This window comes from Sapajus apella, unplaced genomic scaffold, assembly GCF_009761245.1.
Source record: "Sapajus apella isolate SASKATOON/1434 unplaced genomic scaffold, GSC_monkey_1.0 scaffold124, whole genome shotgun sequence".
NCBI classification, from domain to species: Eukaryota; Metazoa; Chordata; class Mammalia; order Primates; family Cebidae; genus Sapajus; species Sapajus apella.
This window is the reverse complement of record NW_022437064.1, coordinates 520,076-543,239: the sequence shown is the minus strand read 5'-3', so window position 1 is coordinate 543,239 and position 23,164 is coordinate 520,076. Positions and strand designations below refer to the sequence as shown.

At 37.6% G+C, this 23,164-nt stretch overlaps 1 protein-coding gene across 1 annotated transcript in view; it reads right to left on the bottom strand.

Annotated features, from left to right (window-relative positions):
- The window catches only part of MANBA (mannosidase beta), a 120,068-nt gene that overhangs the window by 35,695 nt on the left and 61,209 nt on the right, over positions 1 to 23,164 (bottom strand). Inside the window, exons 8-11 of the mRNA XM_032261603.1 lie at positions 17,518 to 17,669; positions 8,070 to 8,187; positions 5,962 to 6,048; positions 1,750 to 1,917 (exon numbers count right to left, since the gene is read on the bottom strand). Coding sequence (XP_032117494.1) covers positions 1,750 to 1,917; positions 5,962 to 6,048; positions 8,070 to 8,187; positions 17,518 to 17,669 — 525 coding nt within the window. The remainder of the gene's footprint in view (positions 1 to 1,749; positions 1,918 to 5,961; positions 6,049 to 8,069; positions 8,188 to 17,517; positions 17,670 to 23,164) is intronic.

Below are 23,164 nucleotides of genomic sequence, written 5' to 3'. Positions count from 1 at the left end.
GAGGGAGGGAGGGAGGGAAGGAAGGAAGGAAGGAAAGAAAGAAAGAGAAAGAAAGAGAGAAAGAAATGTGATACTGTAGATATCAGGGGAATGCATCTGGTTCAAAAAGGAATGCCCCACAAACGTTACCATGGGAAAACCAGAAGAGTCTACAGTGTTACCCAGCATGCTGTTGGCATTGTTGTAAACAATAAGTTAAGTGCAAGATTGTCGCCAAGAGAATTAATGTATTGAACGTAATAAGCACTCTAGGAGCCAAGATAGCTCCCGAAAACTCAAGAAGAAAACTAAGGAAAAGAAAAAGCAGGAAGCCAAAGAGAAAGGAATCTGAGTTCAATGGAAACACCAGCTGGCATCACCCAGAAAAGTGCACTGTGAGGACCCATGGAACAGAGCCTGAGCTGCTGGAACCTGTTTCCTATGAATGCATGGCATACAGGTGTTTAAAAAATAAAAGAGCTCTGGACTGTAAAAATATTTCTTTTCATTAAGCAGAAATGTGGTGTCCCCTCCCCTAAAGAAACATTTTAACTTAAAAAAAAAACAAAAACAAAAAAAACGGTTACTATGTGTCAGACCGAGTCATATATCTTCCATCCATCATCTCACTTAGTCCACATAACTCTTAAAAGTCACCTCATATTTTTAACCTAATGTTATAGAAGGGAAAATGAAGATTAAGTAACTTGCCCAAGATTATACAGACAGGAAGTGGCCCAGCCAGGATTTCAAAGCATGAGTACTTAACCACTATGCTATAAAATGAAAATCCTCAGAAACTATAAATCCATGAAACATGAAAAATATAACACCAATATTGTGAAAAAAAAAAGATTATAAAATAAGTATTCTGTAAATATTATTTCAAACTTGTACCATCACATTTTGTAAATAGAAAAAGTCTTTATGGCACATGACTTAGTATGTCAGGTAAGCTATAAATTGGAATCTATGTTTTTCATGAATTCTCAAGTGAAACTTCTTCTCATAAATGGAATAGGGCCATCAACTGGGCATATTTAGGTGCTAATATCACATACTATTTTTAAAAATAGGTCCCGTTTCAAATTGCTTCTGAATATACCCAGATATTTAAAACATCTAATTACAGATACGAAAGTATAAAGACAACCAGATTATTAAATCACATGTTAAACATGGGGTTTATTTTTTAAAGTTAAAACTTTTGAAGGCATTACTTTAAAAAATGCTTTTTCCTCACAAAAGGCCAATTTATATTAATATATGCCTGTATAATATGCCAATTAGACAAATACTGGTGCAGAGAGAACCACTATGGAGCCAGGGCCCTACAGTGGGGTTGGAGACCAGCTCTCTCATCTCTCTTTGCCCCTTAAATCACATACCAGGATGTTCACATGTGAAATATGCCAAATTCTACTTAAACATTTACAATTACAGAATTGTAGAAGTGGCATATCAATAATCATCTAATCTACAGATTCTAAACTTTTCAGGACCCACGGATGGACCCCAAGGAGCATGTGACAACCTGGCATTGTAAGCACTGCATTGGTGTATGTGTGGAGGGATCCACAGATAAGTTAATTCTCCACAGCAGATGAATCCTTTCACCTGTTGCTGCACTACAATGGGATACTCTGTATTCAAATGATACTGTTGAAGACAGTCCTAAAAAGAGCCATAGAACATACTATAACTATATTCAAACTTATCCATTTTAAAGATAGATTCTTAAGTTCTGCTGCATTAAAAATCATTACTTACTGCCAATACAAGCTCTCTGATGTTTTTCACATAGAGTGTCACATAGTCCTTGATATAGGTTGGCCGGTCAGTGAAATTGATATGATACCAATTCATCATCAGCGCTGCCTCATTTTCATTATTGCCACTCCATATGATGATAGAGGGATGAGATTTCAGTCTCTTGATCTGAAAATTAAAACATAAAATGATTTTCAAACAGTTAACATGTAAAAACTCAGAGCTATAATTACCTATAAAATTAGATCCCTTGCATTTCTGCACATAAATTCTTATGTGCCAAAAACCTAATTTGAAAATGGCTAGTCATCTTAGCTGTAGGAATACATTTAGGGAACTCTTTGAGATTTTTTTAACTAGATTTTATAAACACTGATACATAGGGTTTCTCTTCTTTGCTGTATAAAAACTGAAGACAATATAATCCCTTTTTTAGAAAGAGAAAGAAAAAGAAAATGAATAAATTCATCATTATGTGGATTGCCACAAAAAACCTTCCAGGAAATACAAAAGGCAGGAGACATTATATTTTGGGGATTGGTTCCTAAGAACAAGTTGGAGTTTTATGTGAAGAAATAAATGAGGCAAAGCAATCACTATCACTGAAAGAGAACGGGGGTACCTATGCAGTGTCCACCGATATCAGAAAACCAGAAGGAAAATTAGAGAAGATTCTACAAAGCAAGTGAGTACTAGAGGTATGCCGGCAGTTAAAGACAAATATGGAATATTCTAAAGGAAAACAGATTAGGGCAATCAGTGATGTCTTCTGAAATAACTATCAATGTCATGTCCTGAGAAATCAACTAACATATCTAATTATACATGAGAAATTAGAGAATCTCCCTGCAAACTATGCCACATGAGGCCTACATAAACTGAGCTCATCTGGGATGGCCCTGCATAAAGGCAAAAGGATCCACTTGCGCTATGTTTGCACTGGACAGACTCAGACATGTCCCTTCTTCTAACACCCTGGGACATGGGCCCCAACAGAGAGCAACTAAATTCCTTTAAGAATGGCAGAGTGAGTCAACGGTCAAGAGAAATTCTTTTGGAGCATGTTTTGGCAATGTTACCGCATATATTCACTTTCACTGTAATACATGATTACACTGACAGCCCCCCCACTGATGTCCTCAGTGTGTTCTCCTTTCAAGCTCAGAAACTCACATACACAAAATAGAGATACACTGAAGGTATATTAAAAAGATATTTCATTTTTTTATAATTAAATCTTGTGTTTTTCTTGGCCAGCCGTATAAACACTATTTCCTTTTTTTGTCTTTGAACACGCCCAGGAAAGGGACAGCTGCTACCGCCTGTGACTGACATATTTATGCCACTGATGAAAATACAAATATAACCTGAAGGGGCAAAAAGCTTCAGTGACACTGTGTTACACACATCTTTCAAGCTGATTTAGAGTTTTATGGTAAGCTTTACTTTAAAATTTTAACAAGCTCTGCATAAAATGGTTCTTGTTATCTTTAATAATACATCAAAGAACTGAAGATGCATAGATGTTATATTTTAATTATTTATAGGAAAGAAAACTAAAAATAAAATTGAAACGCTTACAACCTGTGTAACTATAATTAATATGTTTAAAGTTATTCATTCATCTATTCATCTATCCACTTTGTGAACAATCCACAGAGTGGGACACAGAGGGGAATGAGCCCTAGGCCTCAGGGAGATGGCAATCTTGCAGGGTGACAAATCCTTGAACAAGTAATTCAAGGTGTGATTTGTGTCACAAAAGGCAAAAGAAGAGTGACCTAATCTACACTTGCAGATAGAAAAAGGTTTTTCCCATGCTCAAGGTAAGAGGGGCCAAAGGAGAGCAAAGGAAGTGGCCCACAAGCGCAGGGGATGGAGAAGATGGTCCAGGACATAGACAGCAAGAGGGAGATGGTGCCTGAACAAGTGTGGACACCAGCAGGACGGGGTCCCGCACAAAAGGATCTTATGCTTACCCAGAGGGCAAGAAGCTACCTCAGGGGAGCTGCTGGCAAGGGAAGGATTTGATTGTACTTTTTAAACCTTTTATTTTAAAATGAAACACAGTTACAGAAAACAAATTATGATGCGGTGAATTATCATAAGGCAATCATCCTTGTAGCCACCACCCAGGGCAGCCACAGGGGAAGCCCTACACGTGCCTCTTCCTAATCACAGCCCCTTCCTCCTTCCAAAAGTAACCACTATCTTGAGTGTTATAGAAATCGCTTCCTTGCATTTCTGTATGGTTTTTCACAAAATATACATCTGCAGACATTATATTATGAACTCTAGATTTCAACACACTTGATGGATTCAATTCATTGACACCCTTATCCTTATTGAATCTTAAATTGTCCCCTTTTTGGCTGCTCAGATCTCGCAAAATCCTTTTGATGTAACTTTGATAGCTTCCTTGTTATCTGCATGTTGAGATATTCCAGGATCAGAGTTCTGAGCAGGAATGTAGTATGACTTAAAATGTGTCAGTGGAAGATGACTTTGGCAGCTCTGTTGAGTATGTACATATTGAAAGAGACCAATACTAGGGAGCCCAATCAGAAAACAAATGCAATGATTGAGGAGACAGAAAAATAGGATTTGAGCTAGAGCAGTAAGCATAGGGGTGAGAAAGTAAATACAAATACAAGTAACATTGGCATCAAAAAATTGTCTCAACTTTAAAACCAGTTGGATGTGGGAGGTGAGAAAAACGAAAGTATCAATAACTTTCATATTTCCTGCTAAAAAGAAAAATGAAGACATGCTGAGTTAGTAGCGGTAGTGGGACAGCTGGGATTATTTGTTATTTCTTTTATACTGCATGCCTTCCATATATTATCCTATTTAATCTTTGAAACAGTTTCATGAGGAGTGACATCATACCAGAGTCATAGATACAGAAATTGAGGCTCAAGAGGCAAAGTGACCTCCCTAAGGTGGCAGGCTCACCATTCAGGAAAAAATATCAAAATATTTGCTCTTTGTACATCAACATTGCAAAAAATCTGGCAGACAGTTGGAAATGAGAAGTTGAAGTCAGAGTCGATAATGATCCACATTGTAGCTTTATCTGAGGTTACCAAGAAAATGGATTTGTTCCCTTCTTTAACATGTTGCAGAGCACTATCAAAACTCATTATGTCTGCACAGTCTTGCAAATTCTTTACAAAGTAGGAGTGATCTCCTGGTGCAGTGATGATTTCTAATGGATGCTAATGAATCAGTCCAATGTTTCAACAGTATTTTACTAACATAAGATACATTCACAAGTTGGTTCCAAAACTGTATTTTGGGAGTACATCATAATTCAGAATTTTCTTGTATTGTCAAGCATCCCACTCTGATTGTACATAGAAACCCATGCCACGCACTTAATATTTAGGGGAGAGGAAATGTAATGCAATCTGTTTTTCAAAGAATGATCATCCCTTAAACAGACCTTGCTGCAGAAATAAGTATATGGAGCACACAGCTGATAAACTTCAGATCTGTAGCTAAAAGTATCAATTGATAATATTATATGAACACCATTGCCATTTGTAAAAAGAAGATTGGCCAGGATCATCTAATATATTTCCAGTGTCAGACCTAGAGTCAGCCATCTCTAAGAAGCTTTTCTCTTAACAGGAAAGATCATTTCAATATAAGAATACTCAATACTATAATCTGGGGCATTATTTCTAGGTCTTTTCAGTGGACAGAAAAAGGATATAATCACTGCCTTGCATTTATATATCTGTGAATATAAATATAAATGTCAATATGTGGAATCCAAAATAAATCGAGGAATCAATTATCAATTTAAAATTTTATCCTGAGCAATTCAAACAGTGGCATTGCTTTTGCTGATGTGAAAACTTCAGAAGAAGCAAGATTGGGGGAGGCAATACACGTTTCGTTTGTACATATTACATTTCAGATGCCTGTTAAACCTCCAAGCAGAGGCACCAGGTAGGCAGTTGGATGTAAGAAAGAGGAATTCAGCAGAGACATCAGACCTGGGGATAAATCTGGGAGTCATCAGCCAATAGATGATGGTAAAGCCATCATACTGGGTAGAATCACCTAGGTTGTCAATTACCTGACTGTGTAATTTTTCATGGGATTTAGTAGATAACAAACACCAAAAATGAAGCAAGATTTTTTAAAAGGCAAAACTAAAACATATGATGTGTTTTCTTTCTTCTTGGGAGGGAAATAACATACCTGGTAAGAAACTTCTGCTCTCACTGAATCCAGGAAGTCTTGATCAGTTGGATAAAGGGCACAGGCAAACATAAAATCCTGCCACACCTAGCAAATCAAATAAAAGGTAATGTAACACTTCCATAAGTTTTCTTACACAGAAGAAAGTCTTTATTCTGAGCTCTAGGCATTATCTTTCACACAAATGAAAAATCAAGTTGGCCCGATGAGTGTGATCACTGGGGGACCGCTATGCATACAGGCAACCAGGAAACGTATCACAGACATTAGGACTTCCCAGAGCTGCACAAAAGTGTACAGAAGCCCGAGAAGAGAAAATCCTAGGCAGGTATAAAAGAAAGGGAAGATGGAAGAATTTGAAAAAGGAAAAAAATGTGTGGAGGGGACACAAAATGAGGCTTCCCTCCAGCCCCTCCTCACTCCTAATTCATTCTGATTTTCACCAGGCATTTGGTATTAAGAGATGCACCTTAATAACAAAGGTATTAAGAATACCTTTGGTTAAGACTCAATGACTGTTAAGAATCATACTTCATTTATAAAGAGTTAACTTTTCATGGACAAAAGGATTACTACATGCACAATTTAGTAATGAAACCATGTAGGTCCCTTTCTAAGGAGGCTGTGTGATGCAATGGTTAAGAACATAGCCCCAGCTGGGTGCTGTGGCTCATGCCTATAATCCCAGCACTTTGGGAGGCAAAGGAGGGTGGATCACCTGAGGTCAGCAGTTCGAGACCAGCCTGGCCAACATGGTGAAACTCTGTCTCTACTAAAAATACAAAAATTAGCCAGGCATGGTGGCACACACCTGTAATCCTAGCTACTTGGGAGGCTGAGGCAGGAGAATTGCTTGAACCTGGGAGGCGGAGGCTGCAGTGAGCCAAAATCACACTGCTGCATTCCAGCCCGGGCAACAGAGTGACGGTTCGTCTCAAAAAAAGGAAGAAAAAAAAAGAAAAAAGAAAAGAAAAGAAAGAAAGAAAAAAGAAAAAAGAACATAGCCTGTCTGAGTCAGAATCTTGATTCCACCATAAACGGGCTGTTAGAGTTTGGGTAAAATATTTAACCTCTCCATGTGTCAGTTTCCTTATCTGTAAATAGGGTTAGAGAATAGTAACTACCTCACTGAATGGGCATGAAGATAAAATAAAATATATAGAGCACTTAGAACAATGCCTGACACTCAGTAAATATTACAGAATATTGTCATCATTACAATAACCATCAGCATTATCATTAATATAATTCCTAGTCTCCTGTGATACTCTTTATATTTTAGAACAATAATAATAAAATTAACAGAATATATTTTCTTTGTTTTGTCCTCAAAATTGCAAAACATGTTAGAAGTACCTAATAACAATATTAGGGCCAGCCACAGTAGCTCACATCTGTAATCTCAGCATTTTGGGAGGTCAAAGCGGGTGGATCACCTGAGGCCAGGAGTTCGAGGCCAGCCTGACCAACACGGTGAAACCCCAGCTCTATTAAAAATACAAAAATTAGCTGGATGCTAATTTACTAAAAATACAAAATTTAGTACATGCCTATAATCCCAGCTGCTCTGGAGGTTGGGGCAGGATAATCGCTTGAACCCGGGGTGAGGGAGGGTGCTGTGAGCTGAGATCGTACCACTGCATTCCAGCCTGGGACAGAGTGAGACTCCATCTCAAGAAAAGAAAAATCAAAAATTAAAAATCAGAAAAAATTTAGAAAACCAATATCAAACACACCTTTTCTTTACTTAATTTCATATTTTCTTTTCTTTAAGTTTTGTCAGATCTCCTTTAAGTGTTTTAAATATTCTGTTTTCTTTTATATACATACCGAATATCACAAAGAAAATTATTTTAAAATTAGGTATATATATACTGGGATATAAATAATTTATAGGACATCTATCATTTAAAAATAAATAATTATGGTAGTTGCTATCACCTATGGCTCTGAGTTTATAAGATGCCATTTATTCCTACGGCCCAAAATGGAATATCATTCCTGGCTCTGAGACAGGAAGGAAAGAGCAATTGCATCATTCAGCACGTTGGCAGTCAAACTGAGGATATAGTAACTTATCAATATATAAAATGCTATCAACTTCTCACCATTATTCCTAGTTCGTCACAGAGTTCATAGAATTCATCCTGCTCATAAATTCCTCCTCCCCAAACCCGAAGAGTATTCATGTTAGCATCCACAACAGACTGCAAAAGGAGCTGTAACCTGTAGAAGACATTTTATAAACAAATCCTAATTTGAAAACAAACAAACAAACAGATTGTGGCAGATAAACACATTTCTAAATGTGTTTAGAAAAACATACTCTAAAATCATGATGGTTTGGTTATAATGCAAATTAAAGGAAGATAAAATTATGTACACATTAACTGTAAACACATAAACAGAAAAAGGATGGGTGATATCTTTACCTACTAAATTTTTAGTAACGTTATTATACTATTTTTAAAATTAAATTTTTGTTTTATATTTATTCCTATAAAAATACAATTGTAAGCCTTGGAAAGTATCCGCTAATTCTATATAACTCCCCCAAACTATAAAACAAAATCAAGACTTGAGTATTAGCGCCTGTTACCCCTATCTCCTTGTATAGAATTCCTCCAGCCCAGTATTTCTTTCTCTAGTAAATTTTCTTTCTACCTTTTCCAATTCCTATTCACATGACCCTCAGGAAGATCTAGAAACTTACAGGCAGCTTGAGAGCATGTACCCTCCCTCCATACCCAGAACACTGCTCAAGCCAAATGACAGGCTGGGCAGACCCAGGCACTGCGAGCTCAGCACAGGCACCGCAGGCAGGCTTGCCAATTGGCCCAGCTGGACTGAACCACCACAGCCAACCCAGCCCCAGCCAAGAGGAGAGAGGAGCATTTGAAAAGGAGAAGATAGAGCCAATTATCTCGTGTCTATGTCTGAAGAACAACTTCATTTTTTTTTTTTTTTTGAGACAGAGTTTCACTCTTGTTACCCAGGCTAGAGTGCAATGGCACAATCTCGGCTCACCGCAACCTCCGCCTCCTGGGTTCAGGCAATTCTCCTGCCTCAGCCTCCTGAGTAGCTGGGATTACAGGCACGTGCCACCATGCCCAGCTAATTTTTTGTATTTTTAGTAGAGACGGGGTTTCACCATGTTGACCAGGATGATCTCGATCTCTTGACCTCGTGATCCACCTGCCTCAGCCTCCCAAAGTGCTGGGATTACAGGTGTGAGCCACCGCGCCCGGCCCATTTTCTTATGAAATCTAAATAGACACGTTTTAAAGTAAAAGGAAATTACCACAACTTTTAGAAAAAAATCTGGGTTTAGTTACTGACATTTACATTCTAAACATCAAATAATAAACTATAATGCACACTTATACATGTGTAAATATGCTAAAATGTCATTTAACAGATAATAAGTTTAAGTGTGTTTATTTTCATTTCATAAAGTTTATTTTCAGCATCAAAAAGATGTAAGTTTACAGATCCAATTAGAAAATATTACTTTCTTCCAAAGTTCTATTCTTGCAGTCTCAGAAAAACATTTTTATTTTTTTCCCTAGATCTAGAACTGTTAAGGCTATTTTTTTTAAACAAATTGTATTATGTATATTTAAGGTATATGACATGATGTTATGGGATACATATAGATAGTTAAAAATAACTATAGTGAAACACACTAACATACTCACCATCCTACATTAGGAGTCCCAACCCCCAGGCCATGGACTGGACCATGGGCCAGGCGGCCATGGACCAGCACAAGGTGAGCAGCAGGTGAGCAAGCGTTACTACCTGACCTCCTGTCAGATCAGTGGCACATTAGATTCTTAAAAGAGCAGGAACCCCATTGTGAACTGTGCATGCGAGGGATCCAGGTTGCATGCTCCTTATGAGAATCTAATTCCTGATGATCTGAGGTGGAACAGTTTCATCCCAAAACTATCCCCCCACCTTCTGCCCCCAATCTGTGGAAAAACTGTCTTCCATGAAACTGGTCCTTGGTGCTAAAAAGGCTGGGGACTGCTGTCCTACATAGTTACCCACTCTTTCTGTGTTTGTGGACAGAGTAGCCAAAATCTACTCATTTAGCCTGAATCCCATAGATAGCACAATTTTTTTTTTCTCCACAGTCCTAGGGCACATCAGATCTCTGGACTTGTTCTCCTTCATATCTGCTGCATTCTATACTCTGACCAACAGCTCCCAGTTTCCTTCCCATCCTCCCACAACCACACCCCCACGACACATAAGATTTCTTCTAGTTCTTTTGTTAAGATAAAAGTAGAAGAATATGCAAGTATTGGAACTGCTGGCAAGATGGCCAAATAGGAACAGCTCTGGTGTGCAGTTCCCAGCAAGAGCGACACAGAAGGCGGGTAATCTCTGCATTTCCCACTGAGGTACCTGGTTCATCTCATTGGGACTGGTTAGACAGTGGGTGCAGCTGAAGGAGGGTAAGTCAAAGCAGGGTGGGGCATCACCTCACCTGGGAAGTGCAAAGGGCTAGAGAACTCCCTCTCCTAGCCAAGGGAAGCCATTAAGGACTGTTCCTGGCACTCCAGCCCAGATACTGTGCTTTTCCCATGGTCTTCACAACCTGCAGACCAGGAGATTCCGTCTGGTGCCTACAACACCAAGGCCCTGAGTTTCCAGCACAAAACTGAGCATCTATTTGGAAAGACACCAAGCTAGCCACAGCAGTTTTCTTTTTCTCATACCCCAGTAGCACCTGGAACACCAGTGACACAAAACTCTTCACTCCCCTGAAAAAGGGGGCTGAAGCCAGGGAGTCAAGTGATCTGGCTCGGCCAGGTCCCACCCCCACAAAGACCAGCAAGCTAAGTTTCACTGGCTTGAAATTCTCACAGCCAGCACAGTAGTCTGAGAACTGGGAGGTTTGAGCTCCTCCATGGGGGGAGGGACATCTGCCATTGCTAAGGCTCAAGTAGGTGGTTTTAACCTCCAAACAAAGTTGCAGGGAAGTTTGAACTGAGTGGAGACCACAGAAGCTCAGCAAGGCCTCTGCAGGCAGAGTGTGTCACTAGACTCCCTCCTCGCCGGGCAGGGCATTGCTGAAAAAAAGCTGAAGCCCTTCAGGGACTTATAAATAAACCCCAATCTTCCTGGGACAGAGCATCTGGGGAAAGGAACAATTGTGGGTACAGCTTCAGAAGACTTAAACATCCCTGCCTTGCAGCTGTAAAGAATGCAGTGGGTCTCCCAGCACAGCATTCTAGCTCTGATAAGGAACAGACTGCCTCCTCAAGTGGCTCCCTGACCCCCGTGTATCCTGACTAGCAGACACCTTCCAGCAGGGGCCAACAGACACCTCAGATAGGAAAGCTCCGGTAGGCATCTGGCAGGTACGCTTCTGGGACGAAGCTACCAGAGGAAGGAACAGGCACCAATCTTTGCTGTTCTGAAGCCCCTGCTAGTGATTCCCAGGTAAGCAGGGTCTGGAGTAGACCTCCAGCAAACTCCAGCAGACCTGCAGCAGAGGGGCTGATGTTAGAAGGAAAACTAACAAACAGAAAGAAATAGTTTCAGCATCAACAGAAAGGATGTCCACTCAGAGACCCCATCCAAAAGCACCAACTTCAAAGACCAAAGGTAGATAAATCTACGAAGATGGGAAAAAACCAGCACAAACAAAGGCTGAAAATTCCAAAAACCAGAACACCTCTTCTCCTCCAAGAGATCACAACTCCTCACCAGCAAAAGAACAAAACTGGATGGAGAATGAGTTTGACAAATTGACAGAAGCAGGCTTCAGGGGGTAGGTAATAAACTTCTCTCAGCTAACAGAGTATGTTCTAACCCAAGGCAAGAAAGCTAAGAACCTTGGAAAAAGTTAAATGAAATGCTAACTAGAATAAACACTTTAGAGAAGAATATAAATGACCTGATGGGGCTAAAGAATACAGCACAAGAATTTCGTGAAGCATATAAAAGTTGCAATAGCCAAATCAATCAAGTGGAAGAAAGTAAATCAGAGATTGAAGATAAACTCAATGAAATAAAACAAGAAGGCAAGATTAGAGAAAAAAGAGTGAAAAGAAATGAACAAAACCTCCAAGAAACATGAAATTATGTGAAAAGACCAAATCTACGTTTGATCGATGTATCTGAAAGTGATGGGGAGAATGAAACCAAGTTGGAAAACACTCTTCAGGATGTTATCCAAGAGAACATCCCCAACCTAGCAAGACAGGCTAACATCCAAATTCAGGAAATACAGAGAACACCACAAAGATACTCCTCAAGAAGAGCAACCCCAAGACACATAATCGGCAGATTCACCAAGGTTGAAATGAAGGAAAAAATGCTAAGAGCAGCCAGAGAGAAAAGTCGAGTTACTCACAAAGGGAAGCCCATCAGACTCACAGCAGATCTCTCGGGAGAAACCCTAAAAGCTAGAAGAGATTAGGGGCCAATATTCAACATTGTTAAAGAAAAGAATTTTCAACCCAGAATTTCATATCCAGCCAACCTAAGCTTCATAAGCAGAGGAGAAATAAAATCAATTACAGACAAGCAACAACTGAGAGATTTTGTCACCACCCGGCCTGCCTTACAAGAGCTCCTGAAGGAAGCACTAAACATGGAACGGAACAACCAGTACCAGCCACTGCAAAAACATACTAAATTGTAAAATCCCCATCAACACAATGAAGAAACTATATCAACTAATGGGCAAAACAACCAGCTAGCATCATAAAGGCAGGATCAAATTCACACATAACAATATTAATCTTAAATGTAAATGGCCTAAATGCCCCAATTAAAAGACAGAGACTGGCAAATTGGATAAAGGGTCAAGACCCATCAGTGTGTTGTATTCAAGAGACCCATCTCACATGCAAAGACACACATAGGCTCAAAATAAAGGGATAGAGGAAAATTTGCCAAGCCAATGGAAAGCAAAAAACGGAAAAAAAAAAAAAAAAAAGCAGGAATTGCAATCCTAGTCTCTGATAAAACAGACTTTAAACCAGCAAAGATCAAAAGAGACAAAGAAAGGCATTACATAATGGCAGAGAGATCAATGTAACAAGAAGAGCTATCTATCCTAAATATATATGCACCCAATACAGGAGCAACCAGATACATAAAATATTTTCTTAAAGTCCTAAAAAAAGACTTAGACTCCCAAACAATAATAGTGGGAGACTTTAACACCCCACTATCAATATTAGACAGGTCAATGAGACAGAAAATTAACAAGAATATCCAAGACTTGAACTCAGCTCTGGAACAAGCAAACCTAATAGGCATCTACAGAGCTCTCCACCCCAAATCCACAGAATATACGTTCTTCTCAGCACCACATCACACTTATTCTAATATTGATCACATAATTGGAAGTACAACGCTCCTCAGCAAATGTAAAAGAACAGAAATCTTAACAAACAGTGTCTCAGACCACAGTACAATCAAACAAGAACTCAGAATTAAGAAACTCACTCAAAACCACACAACTACATGGAAACTGAACAACCTGCTCCTGAATGACTATGGGATACTTAATGAAATGAAATCTGAAATAAAGATGTTCTTTAAAACAAATGAAAATGAAGACACAACATACCAGAATCTCTGGGACACATTTAAAGCAGTGTGTAGAGGGAAATTTATAGCATTAAATCCCCACAAGAGAAAGCAGGAAAGATCTCTAAAATTGACACCCTAACATCATGATTAAAAGAACTAGAGAAGCAAGAACAAACAAATTCAAAAGCTAGCAGAAGACAAGAAATAACTAAAATCAGAGCATAACTGATGGAGGTAGAGACATGAAAAACCCTTCAAAAAATTAATGAATCCAGAAGCTGGCTTTTTGAAATGATCAACAAATTAGATAGACAGCTAGCCAGACTAATAAAGAAGAAAAGAGAGAAGAATCAAATAGATGCAATAAAAATAATAAAGGGGATATCACCACCAGTCTCACAGAAATACAAACTACCATCAGAGAATACTACAAACATCTCTATGAAAATAAACCAGACAATCTAGAAGAAATGGATAAATTCCTGGACACTTACAGTTTCCCAAGACTAAACCAAAAAGAAGTCGAATCCCTGACAGACCAACAACAAGGTCTGAAATTGAGGCAGCAATTAATAGCCTACCAACCAAAAAAAAAATTCAGGACCAGACGGGTCCACAGCCAAATTCTACCAGAGGTACAAAGAGAAGCTGGTACCATTCCTTCTGAAACTGTCCCAAACAATACAAAAAGAGGGACTCCTTTCTAACACATTTTATGAGACCAACATCATTCTGATACCAAAACCTGACAGAGACACAACTAAAAAAGAAAATTTCAGGCCAATATCCATGATGAACATCAATGCGAAAATCCTCAAGAAAATACTGGAAAATGGAATCCAATAGCACATCAAAAACTTATCCATCATGATCAAGTTGGCTTCAACCCTGGGATGCAAGGTGGTTCAACATACACAAATCTATAAATGCAATCCATTACATAAACAGAACCAAAGACAAAAATCATATGATTATCTCAATAGATGCAGAGAAGACCTTTGACAAAATTCAACAGCTCTTTATGCTAAAAACTTTCAATAAACCAGGTATTGATGGAACATATCTCAAAATAATAAAAGCTATGTATGACAAACCCACAGCCAAGATCACACTGAATCAGCAAAAACTGGAAGCATTCCCTTTGAAAACTGGCACAAGACAAGGATGCCCTCTCTCACCACTCCTATTCAACATAGAATTCAAAGTTCTGGCCAGGGCAGTGAGGCAAGAGAAAGAAATAAAGGATAATTAGGAAAATATGAAGTCAAATTGTCTATTTGCAGACAACATGATTTTATATTTAGAAGACGCCACCATCTCAGCCCAAAATCTCCTTAAGCTGATAAGAAACTTTAGCAAAGTCTCAGGATACAAAACCAATTTGCAAAAATCACAACCATTCCTATACACCAACAACAGACAAACAGAAAGCCAAATCATGAGTGAACTCCCATTCACAATTGCTACAAAGAGAATAAAATACCTAGGAATACAGCTATCAAGGGTTGTGAAGGACCTCTTCAAGGAGAACTACAAACCACTGCTCAAGAAAATCAGACAGGACACAAACACATGGAAAAACATTCCATGCTCATGATTAGAAATAATAAATATCATGAAAATGGCTGTACTGCCCAAGATAACTTATAGATTCAATGTTATCCTCATCAAGCTACCATTAACTTTCTTCACAGAATTGGAAAAAAAAACATCTTAAATTTCACATGGAACCAAAAAAGAGCCCGCATAATCAAGGCAATCCTAAGCAAAACAAAACCAAAGCTTGAGGCATCATGCTACCTGACTTCAAATTATATTACAAGGCTACAGTAATCAAAACAGCATGGTACTGGTATCAAAACAGACACATAGACAAATAGAACAGAAAAGAGGCCTCAGAAATAATGCCATACATCCACAACCATCTAATCTTTGACAAACCTGACAAAACCAAGCAATGGGGAAGGATTCTCTATTTAATAAATGGTGTTGGGAAAACTGACTAGCAATATGCAGAAAGCTGAAACTGGATTCCTTCCTTACACCTTATACAAAAATTAACTCAAGATGGATTAAAGACTTAAATATAAGATCCAAAACAATAAAAACTCTAGAAGAAAACCTAGACAACACCATTAAAGACATAGGCATGGGCAAGGACTTCATGACTAAAACACCAAAAGCAATGGCAACAAAAGCTAAAATAGACAATTGGGATCTAGCTAAACTTAAGAGCTTCTGCACAGCAAAAAGAAACTATCATTAGAATGAACCAGCAACTAACACAATGGGAAAAAAATGTTTGCAATCTACTCATCTGACAAAGGGCTAATATTCAGAATCTGAAAAGAACTTAAACAAATTTACAAGAAAAAACAACCCCATCAAAAAGCAGGCAAAGGGTATGAACAGATATTTCTCAAAAGAAGACATTTATGCAGCCAACAAACATGAAAAAAAGCTCATCATCACTAATCATTAGAGAAATGAAAATCAAAACCACAATGAAATATCATCTCATGACAGAATGGCAATCATTAAAAAATCAGTAGACAACAGATGCTAGAGAGGATGTGGAGAAATAGGAATGCTTTTATACTGTTAGTGGGAGTATAAATCACTTCAACCATGTGGAAGACAGTGTGGCGATTCCTCAGGATCTAGAACTAGAAATACCATTTGACCCAGCAATCCCATTACTGGGCATATACCCAAAGGATTATAAATCATTCTGTTATAAAGACATATGCACATGTATTTTTATTGTTGCACTTTTCACAACAGCAAAGACCTGAAACCAACCCAAATGCCCATCAATGATAGAGTGGTTAAAGAAAATGTGGCACATATACACCATGGAATACCATGCACCCATAAAAAAGAATGATCTTACATCCTTTGTAGGGACATGGATGAAGCTGGAAACTATCATTCTCAGCAAACTGACACAAGAACAGAAAACCAAACACTGCATGTTCTCACTCATAAGTGAGTGTTGAACAATGAAAACACATGGGCACAGGGAGGGGAACATCATATACCAGGGCCTTTTGGGAGTTGGGGGGCTAAGAGAGGGATAGCAGAGGGGTGGAGGGCCAGAGGAGGGATAGCATTAGGAGAAATGCCTAATGTAAATGACAGGGTAATAGATGCAGCAAACCACCATTGAACATGTATACCTATGAAACAAACATGCACGTTCTGCACATGTACCCCAGAACTTAAAGTATATTTTTAAAAAAAGAATATGCAAATATATTAGCATAGAAAGGTAAACATGGGGCCAGGCCCAGTGGCCCACACCTGTAATCTCAACACTTTGGGAGGCCAAGGTAGGTGGATCATTTGGGGTCAGGATTTCAAGACCAGCCTGACGAAAATGGTGAAACCCCATCTCTATAAAAATACAAAAATTACCCAGGTGGTAGTAGCCCATGACTGTAATCCCAGCTACTTGGGAGGCTGAGGCAGGATAATCATTTGGGCCTGGGAGGTAGAGGTTGCAGTGAGCTGAGATAGCACCACTGCACTCCAGTCTAGGCAACCAAGTGAGACTCTTTCTCAAAAAAAAAAAAAAAAAGCAAATAAAAAAGCAAAGTAAATATGTGTTCCTATCTTTCAAACTCACACTCAAAAACATTTAAGGTATCCTCTGAAAAGCTGAAGAAAGTAGAATTTAATATTTTTTTTCAGGGACTAACTATTCAATATATGAATTAGTCATTTTCCTATTTCTCCAGAGTAAACATATAATAGTTTTCTAAAAATCAAATGGCTTCAACAGTCTCAAATCATTTAGCTGTAAGACCACCTGTAGTCCAGGAGAGTGGAATACATGATTTTTTAAAATCCTGTCCATTCTAAAGTTTCCATCATCTAGAATTCTACACTATCTTTTAGTTCCTTGCCTAGGGACTAAAGATAAAAATGAGTAAACCTTAATCTTTGCAGGACTGTCAATTAAAAGAGAAACAAGAAAGAAAGACAATAACTTACAACTCAGAGGTTACTCGGTCCTGGAATGAATCTGGTGGGATCCAGTTTGAACCTTTTAGAAATATGGGAAATCCATTAATTTTGAAATAGAAACTCAAACCAGGAGACCCTTTTATAGGCTCTTCTATAAGTTCCACTGTCCTAAAGTAAACCTGCAATAAACAGAATTAAATGACAAATATCAAATTTAAAACATAAGCAAATGGTTTCTTTTTAAAAAGAAGCACACCTTTTAGAAAAATATACATTCAATAGCTTAATGTTAATTTTCCTATTTACTATGATGCATATAATGTGGAAATGCACATTTCAGGAATATACACTCATAAATTACTGCTAGCATCTGTTATTTCTCTTTTAAAAGAGAAATGTAGAAACCACTAAAGAGCTACTGTAGTCTTCCACATGAAACAGGCATTTGTAATTATGTCGAAAAAGAAAATTTGAAGATAACATTTCTAAATTTAAAAAAAAACCACACTACTTCACAAAAATAGAAAAAAAAATGCTGTCTTCGAAACACATTCTCATTTAAGTGTTGTTAAAATGTAGCCAAACATGCATCCTAGAATCAAATGTTATAATTCAACAACTTTCCAATCTTAATAACACATTACTATAAAATCACTTTAATGGGTAATTTAATCCTAATTACACATTAAACTCAATGTTTGAGCATACTCTGGTTTCTTGACTGGAGATGTACATGGTGCACTAATAGAAGTAGATGGGGCAGGAGCACACACTCTATGCTACTGGTGCTCCAGAGAGGAAGCAAGAGACTCCATCCTGGTGACAGTCTAGCCAGGTTTTCCCCCAGTTAAGCATGGGCAGCAAGACCCCAGATAAAGAAGCTTTGATGTTTTTATCAAATCTTAATTCTTGGCAGCCATAAACTGGATCAAGTCTCTATGATAAGATTTTACACCAATAAAGACTAGCCTTACCCCAAAAGCACACAGTTCTCTAATTTTAAAAAAAATCAATGAATGAATTAGTCAAATTATTTCACGTAATAAAACCGTTCACCATTCTTCTGCTTCCTGACTCTTGCCCTCATTTATATGAAATGACAAAAGATATCAGAATTAACTTTACAAGAAGATACAGAATATGTCCTGGAGGATCTTGACACGGGATGACCACTCCCGCTTCAGGGTTAAAAATGTAAAGAATGCACAGTGATCTTCAGAAATGACTCTTAAAGTACCGTGATGGTGGGTTCCAACATCTAGAACAGTGAGTGGTTCTTTAAATGTGGCCTGGGGACTCCAGGAGGTCCCTCGGAGCCTTTCAGTGGGAGCCTTGACTTTACTTATAGTAAAACTAAAACGTTATTTGCCTTTATTTCTCTCAGTCTCTGAGTGTCAGCGGTATTTTCCAGATGGGTGCCTACTTCATTACTCTGACAGCTAATGGAATGTGTGCTGTGTATTCTGTTATGACGTAGCACTGAGCTGAGGCAGAGGTTTACGGTATGAAGCAGTGCACTTTCAGAGATTAACTCAGTTTTTTCTCTGTACTTTTACTGTGTTTTTACTATTAATAGCTGTCCTTCATTATTCCTGCTGTAATCTCTATACCCTCATTGTTGTTCAATAAATTCTTATTTTGAACCCCAAAGTTTCACTTGCCACCTACACAGAAGCATAAAAGAGGTAGGTACTACTTGTTGTTTTGTTTCACAGCAGTATTTTTAAGTTTTCAAATAAAAACAAATTTTAATTTTAATTGAAACTTACTTTAAACTTAATATTTTATCTTGTTCTAAAAGAAAATTCATTTTTAATACTCTTTTTCTAATTCAGGGATGAATTTTCAAAGTGGGATTAGAAGGCTTACTTCTTACCAGCCTGGGCAACATGGTGAAATCCTGTCTCTACTAAAAATATAAAAATTAGCTGCACGTGGTGATGCATGCCTATAATCCCAGCTATTTGGGAGGCAAAGGCAGAAGAATCACTTAAACCCAGGAGGCAGAGATTGCAGTGAGCCGAGATCATGCCATTGCACTCCAGCCTGGGTTATAGAGCAAGACTCTGTCTAAAAAAAAAAAAAAGAAGAAGAAGAAGGAGAAGAAGAAGAAGAAGGCTTATCTTCTCAACCTATAACTGCACTGCACTATCTGTCTATATCTAAAGATGCTTTAAAAAAAAAGTGAAACTGACATGTCAGTCTTTTGACTCAAGGAAGGGAAGAATCTATTTTAAAGAAACTGGGTAAAATTATGAAGAAGAAATGAAATTATGATGAAAGCCATCTTTCTCTCAACTTTATGGATGTTAATAACTTTTTGTGTGTTATGCAATGGAACATTTAAAAATAATATTTATGGTGCCAGTTAAGTTGTAATGCCTCATTGAGACAAATCATTCACAGTATAAAGAAGAGAATTGAATATTTAAACTTAGACATGACAAGCTCATTAAAAGATAAACAGTGAAAAACCCACTGAAGCACCTTACAGGGTTAGTTATGCAGCCCTGGCTAGAGAAGTACACAGAGTAGCTGAGAGATAGTTGTACTGTTGACATTGCAGAATGCTTATTGGATGAAAAGTCAGTAAAGGAAATCACAGCACTGCCGCTTTGCAATGGCAGAGTAACTCATCCAATTAAGAGATCTGACTGCAAATCTCTTTTTGGGATTTTAAGACTGGCTTAATGTCTCAGGTGAAACAATCATATTTTTGCTTTACAAATGAGTGAATCTCCAGATATTGATGGATTTGCCAGTTTGCTTGTATTTGTCTGTTATCAGCACAATAAATCATCAAAAATCTTTTCTGTGAATTTTTGGCAACAATATACAAGAGGTGCTGAAATATTGAAAGTACTAAATAATTTTTTGAGTCTCAGGGTTATCCTGTAATTACTGTGTTAACATTTGCACTGATGTTAAAAAAACCAGTGGTGGGTAACACTGCTGCTTCCTTAGCAGGGAACAAGGCAGCAGCTCCAAACTGTGCTAGTGGTCATTAAATCTTTCACCTTCATGCATTAGCAGGAAAATGAAAAAAGCCAGTTTCACTTAAGACTGTCCTTGATAAAGCAGTAAACATTAATTTCATTAAATTCCAACCCTCAGTATGCATTATTTTAATATCCTGTGTTATGAAATGGGCAATCTCCATGAAGCATCATTCACAATAGATAGCTGAATGAAAAGCCTCTGGGCCATTATTAGAGTTGTATGTAAGCTGAATTGGCCTTCTTGTTCATGAAACCCCATTTTTACTTGATAAAAGGACTGATAGACAAATGATGGTTATTCAGACCTGGACACCTGGCAGACATTCTCTTGAAAATGAATGGAGTGAGCCTATCACTTCAAGGAAAACAAGCGGTAGTATTTGTGGCCAAGGATAAAACTCGAACTTTCAAGTAAAAATTGGGATTAGGGAGAACTTTTATCTACTACCTCATGGTAGTAGATACTACTTGAATACTTAAAAACTTTTTAGATGACATCAGTGGCGATATTAACAAATGTGATATTATAAAAGGAAATGTTTCAACATTTGGAAGATCTGTAATGCTCAAGAAACAAATATTTTCCAATAACCAATGCATTATATTACAATATCACATAATATGGGTTAAGAATCCATACAAAGCGCAAGATAGGCCAATGGATTTGAATGTAACAGAGAATAAAAAGTTTATTGAAATGACTTCAGCGCCCACATTGCAACTAACCTTTAAGAAACTATCATTTGTTGAAAGAAAATCCACAATTTATCTGAAAAGACTTTTTCATTTTCCAAATATATCTGTGTGAAGTCAGATTTCCTTAATCTGTTTCAACCAAAACAACGTATTGCAAATTGACTGAAGGCTGATACAGATGAGAATCCATTTGTCTCCTACTAAGCAAGACATTAAAGTGACTTGCAAACATGTAAAACTATCATTTCCTCTAGTGTTTTTGTAAATATATTTTTTATAAAATAAATCATATGTAAAAAATAGTCATATGTGACATGAGTTTATTATGGTTATTTAAAATGAATAAGTAAATACTTAATTCTCAGTTTTAATATTTAATATGGTAAATATCAGTACATATAACCCATATAAACAAAAGCCTGTTGGAGTTTTCAGTGAATTTTGTAAGTATAATTCAGTGCTAAGTCCCAAAAATTTTGAGAATCACTACTGCAGAAAATAGAACTTATTAATTCCTTTTACTTTTTTTTTTTTTTTTTGAGAAAGAGTCTTGTTCTGTTGCCCAGGCTGGAGTGCAATGACACAATCTTGGCTCATTGCAACCTCTGCCTCCTGGGTTCAAGTGATTCTGTCTCAGTCTCCCGAGTAGCTGGGATTACTGGCACACATCACTATGCCTGGCTAAGTTTTGTATTTTTAATAGAGACAGGGTTTCGCCATGTTGGTCATGCTGGTCTTAAACTCCTGACCTCAGGTGATCCACCCGCCTTAGCCTCCCAAAGTGCTGGGATTACAGGCATGAGCCACCACACCTGGCCTATTTATTTCTTAGTATCTATTAATGCTACGAATAGTATTAACTATACAACATAATACTTTCAAGCATATTTTTCTTTTCTGTGCAAATGTTCTTATAAAAAGACATCTCTCCCTATCCCCCAACTCTTGCAATAACAAGTTATGACTGGGGTCACAATAAACCCCAAACCACCTGACAGTGCCTCAGAGGTGAAGTAGTAATTACCAGCCACCTTTCCTTCTGGGCATTCTTTCACAGGTGAAAGTCTCCTGCTTCTACCATAAGTGTCAGTAATTTTCTACGTCCTCTGGCAGTCTTGACTGTCACATAAAAGCCTTCTTCTACAACAGGTATTTTACTTCAGAGAAAATAATGGGTTCTGAAAGATTTCTTGAAAAGACACTTGAGTAACATATATTTGCATCCAAAGTAAATACACAATCTTCATATGAGACTAAAAATTTTTAAACAGCCCAACCAAGCCAATTATTGTCTAACAGTAGAAAAAAGTATAAATACCTAAGAAACTAAAAAATGTGTAAGTTGGGTTGTTTGAAAATTTAAAATTTTAACTTCTAAATTTTTATTTTTGAAGTTTCTATTAATTCCTCACTAGATCAGTGTTGTTATTAACTTCATTAAGGTTTCATTTTCAAAATAGAAAGATTAACTTTAAAAGTGCAGGATAGTTGAATGCATTCTTTCAAACAAGATATAAGGATATCTGAACTAAAGGGCTTAAGAGGTACGTGACTGATAAATACGGTACTCCTCAAATTTCTTTCTCTGGCAGACCAAACAGATGATATGTAATGAATCATTGATTCATAAACCCAGGGCTACTTCTCAGCTGTTCGTAATCAGACACTTAAAAAGCTGTAATAGCATCACTAGATTTTCAAAAGGGCAATTTTCTTCTTAAAAATAAACCCACTTATTTCTAAACATTGTCAAACATCAAACCTGCTAAAATCCTTTTACATGTATTTTTAGAGACAACCAAACACTGCATTTCTGTCTTTGTTCTGAAAGTGCTCCAGCGTCCAGAAGTATTGAGAAAACAAACTCTGGATCTCCACAAATAGCTCTTGTCAAACAGGTCTGCGCAAGATGACACAAGAGATATTCTTTGTTGTGCCCTTGCAATTTGCAGACAGCACAACCAGAAGTTAACAGATTA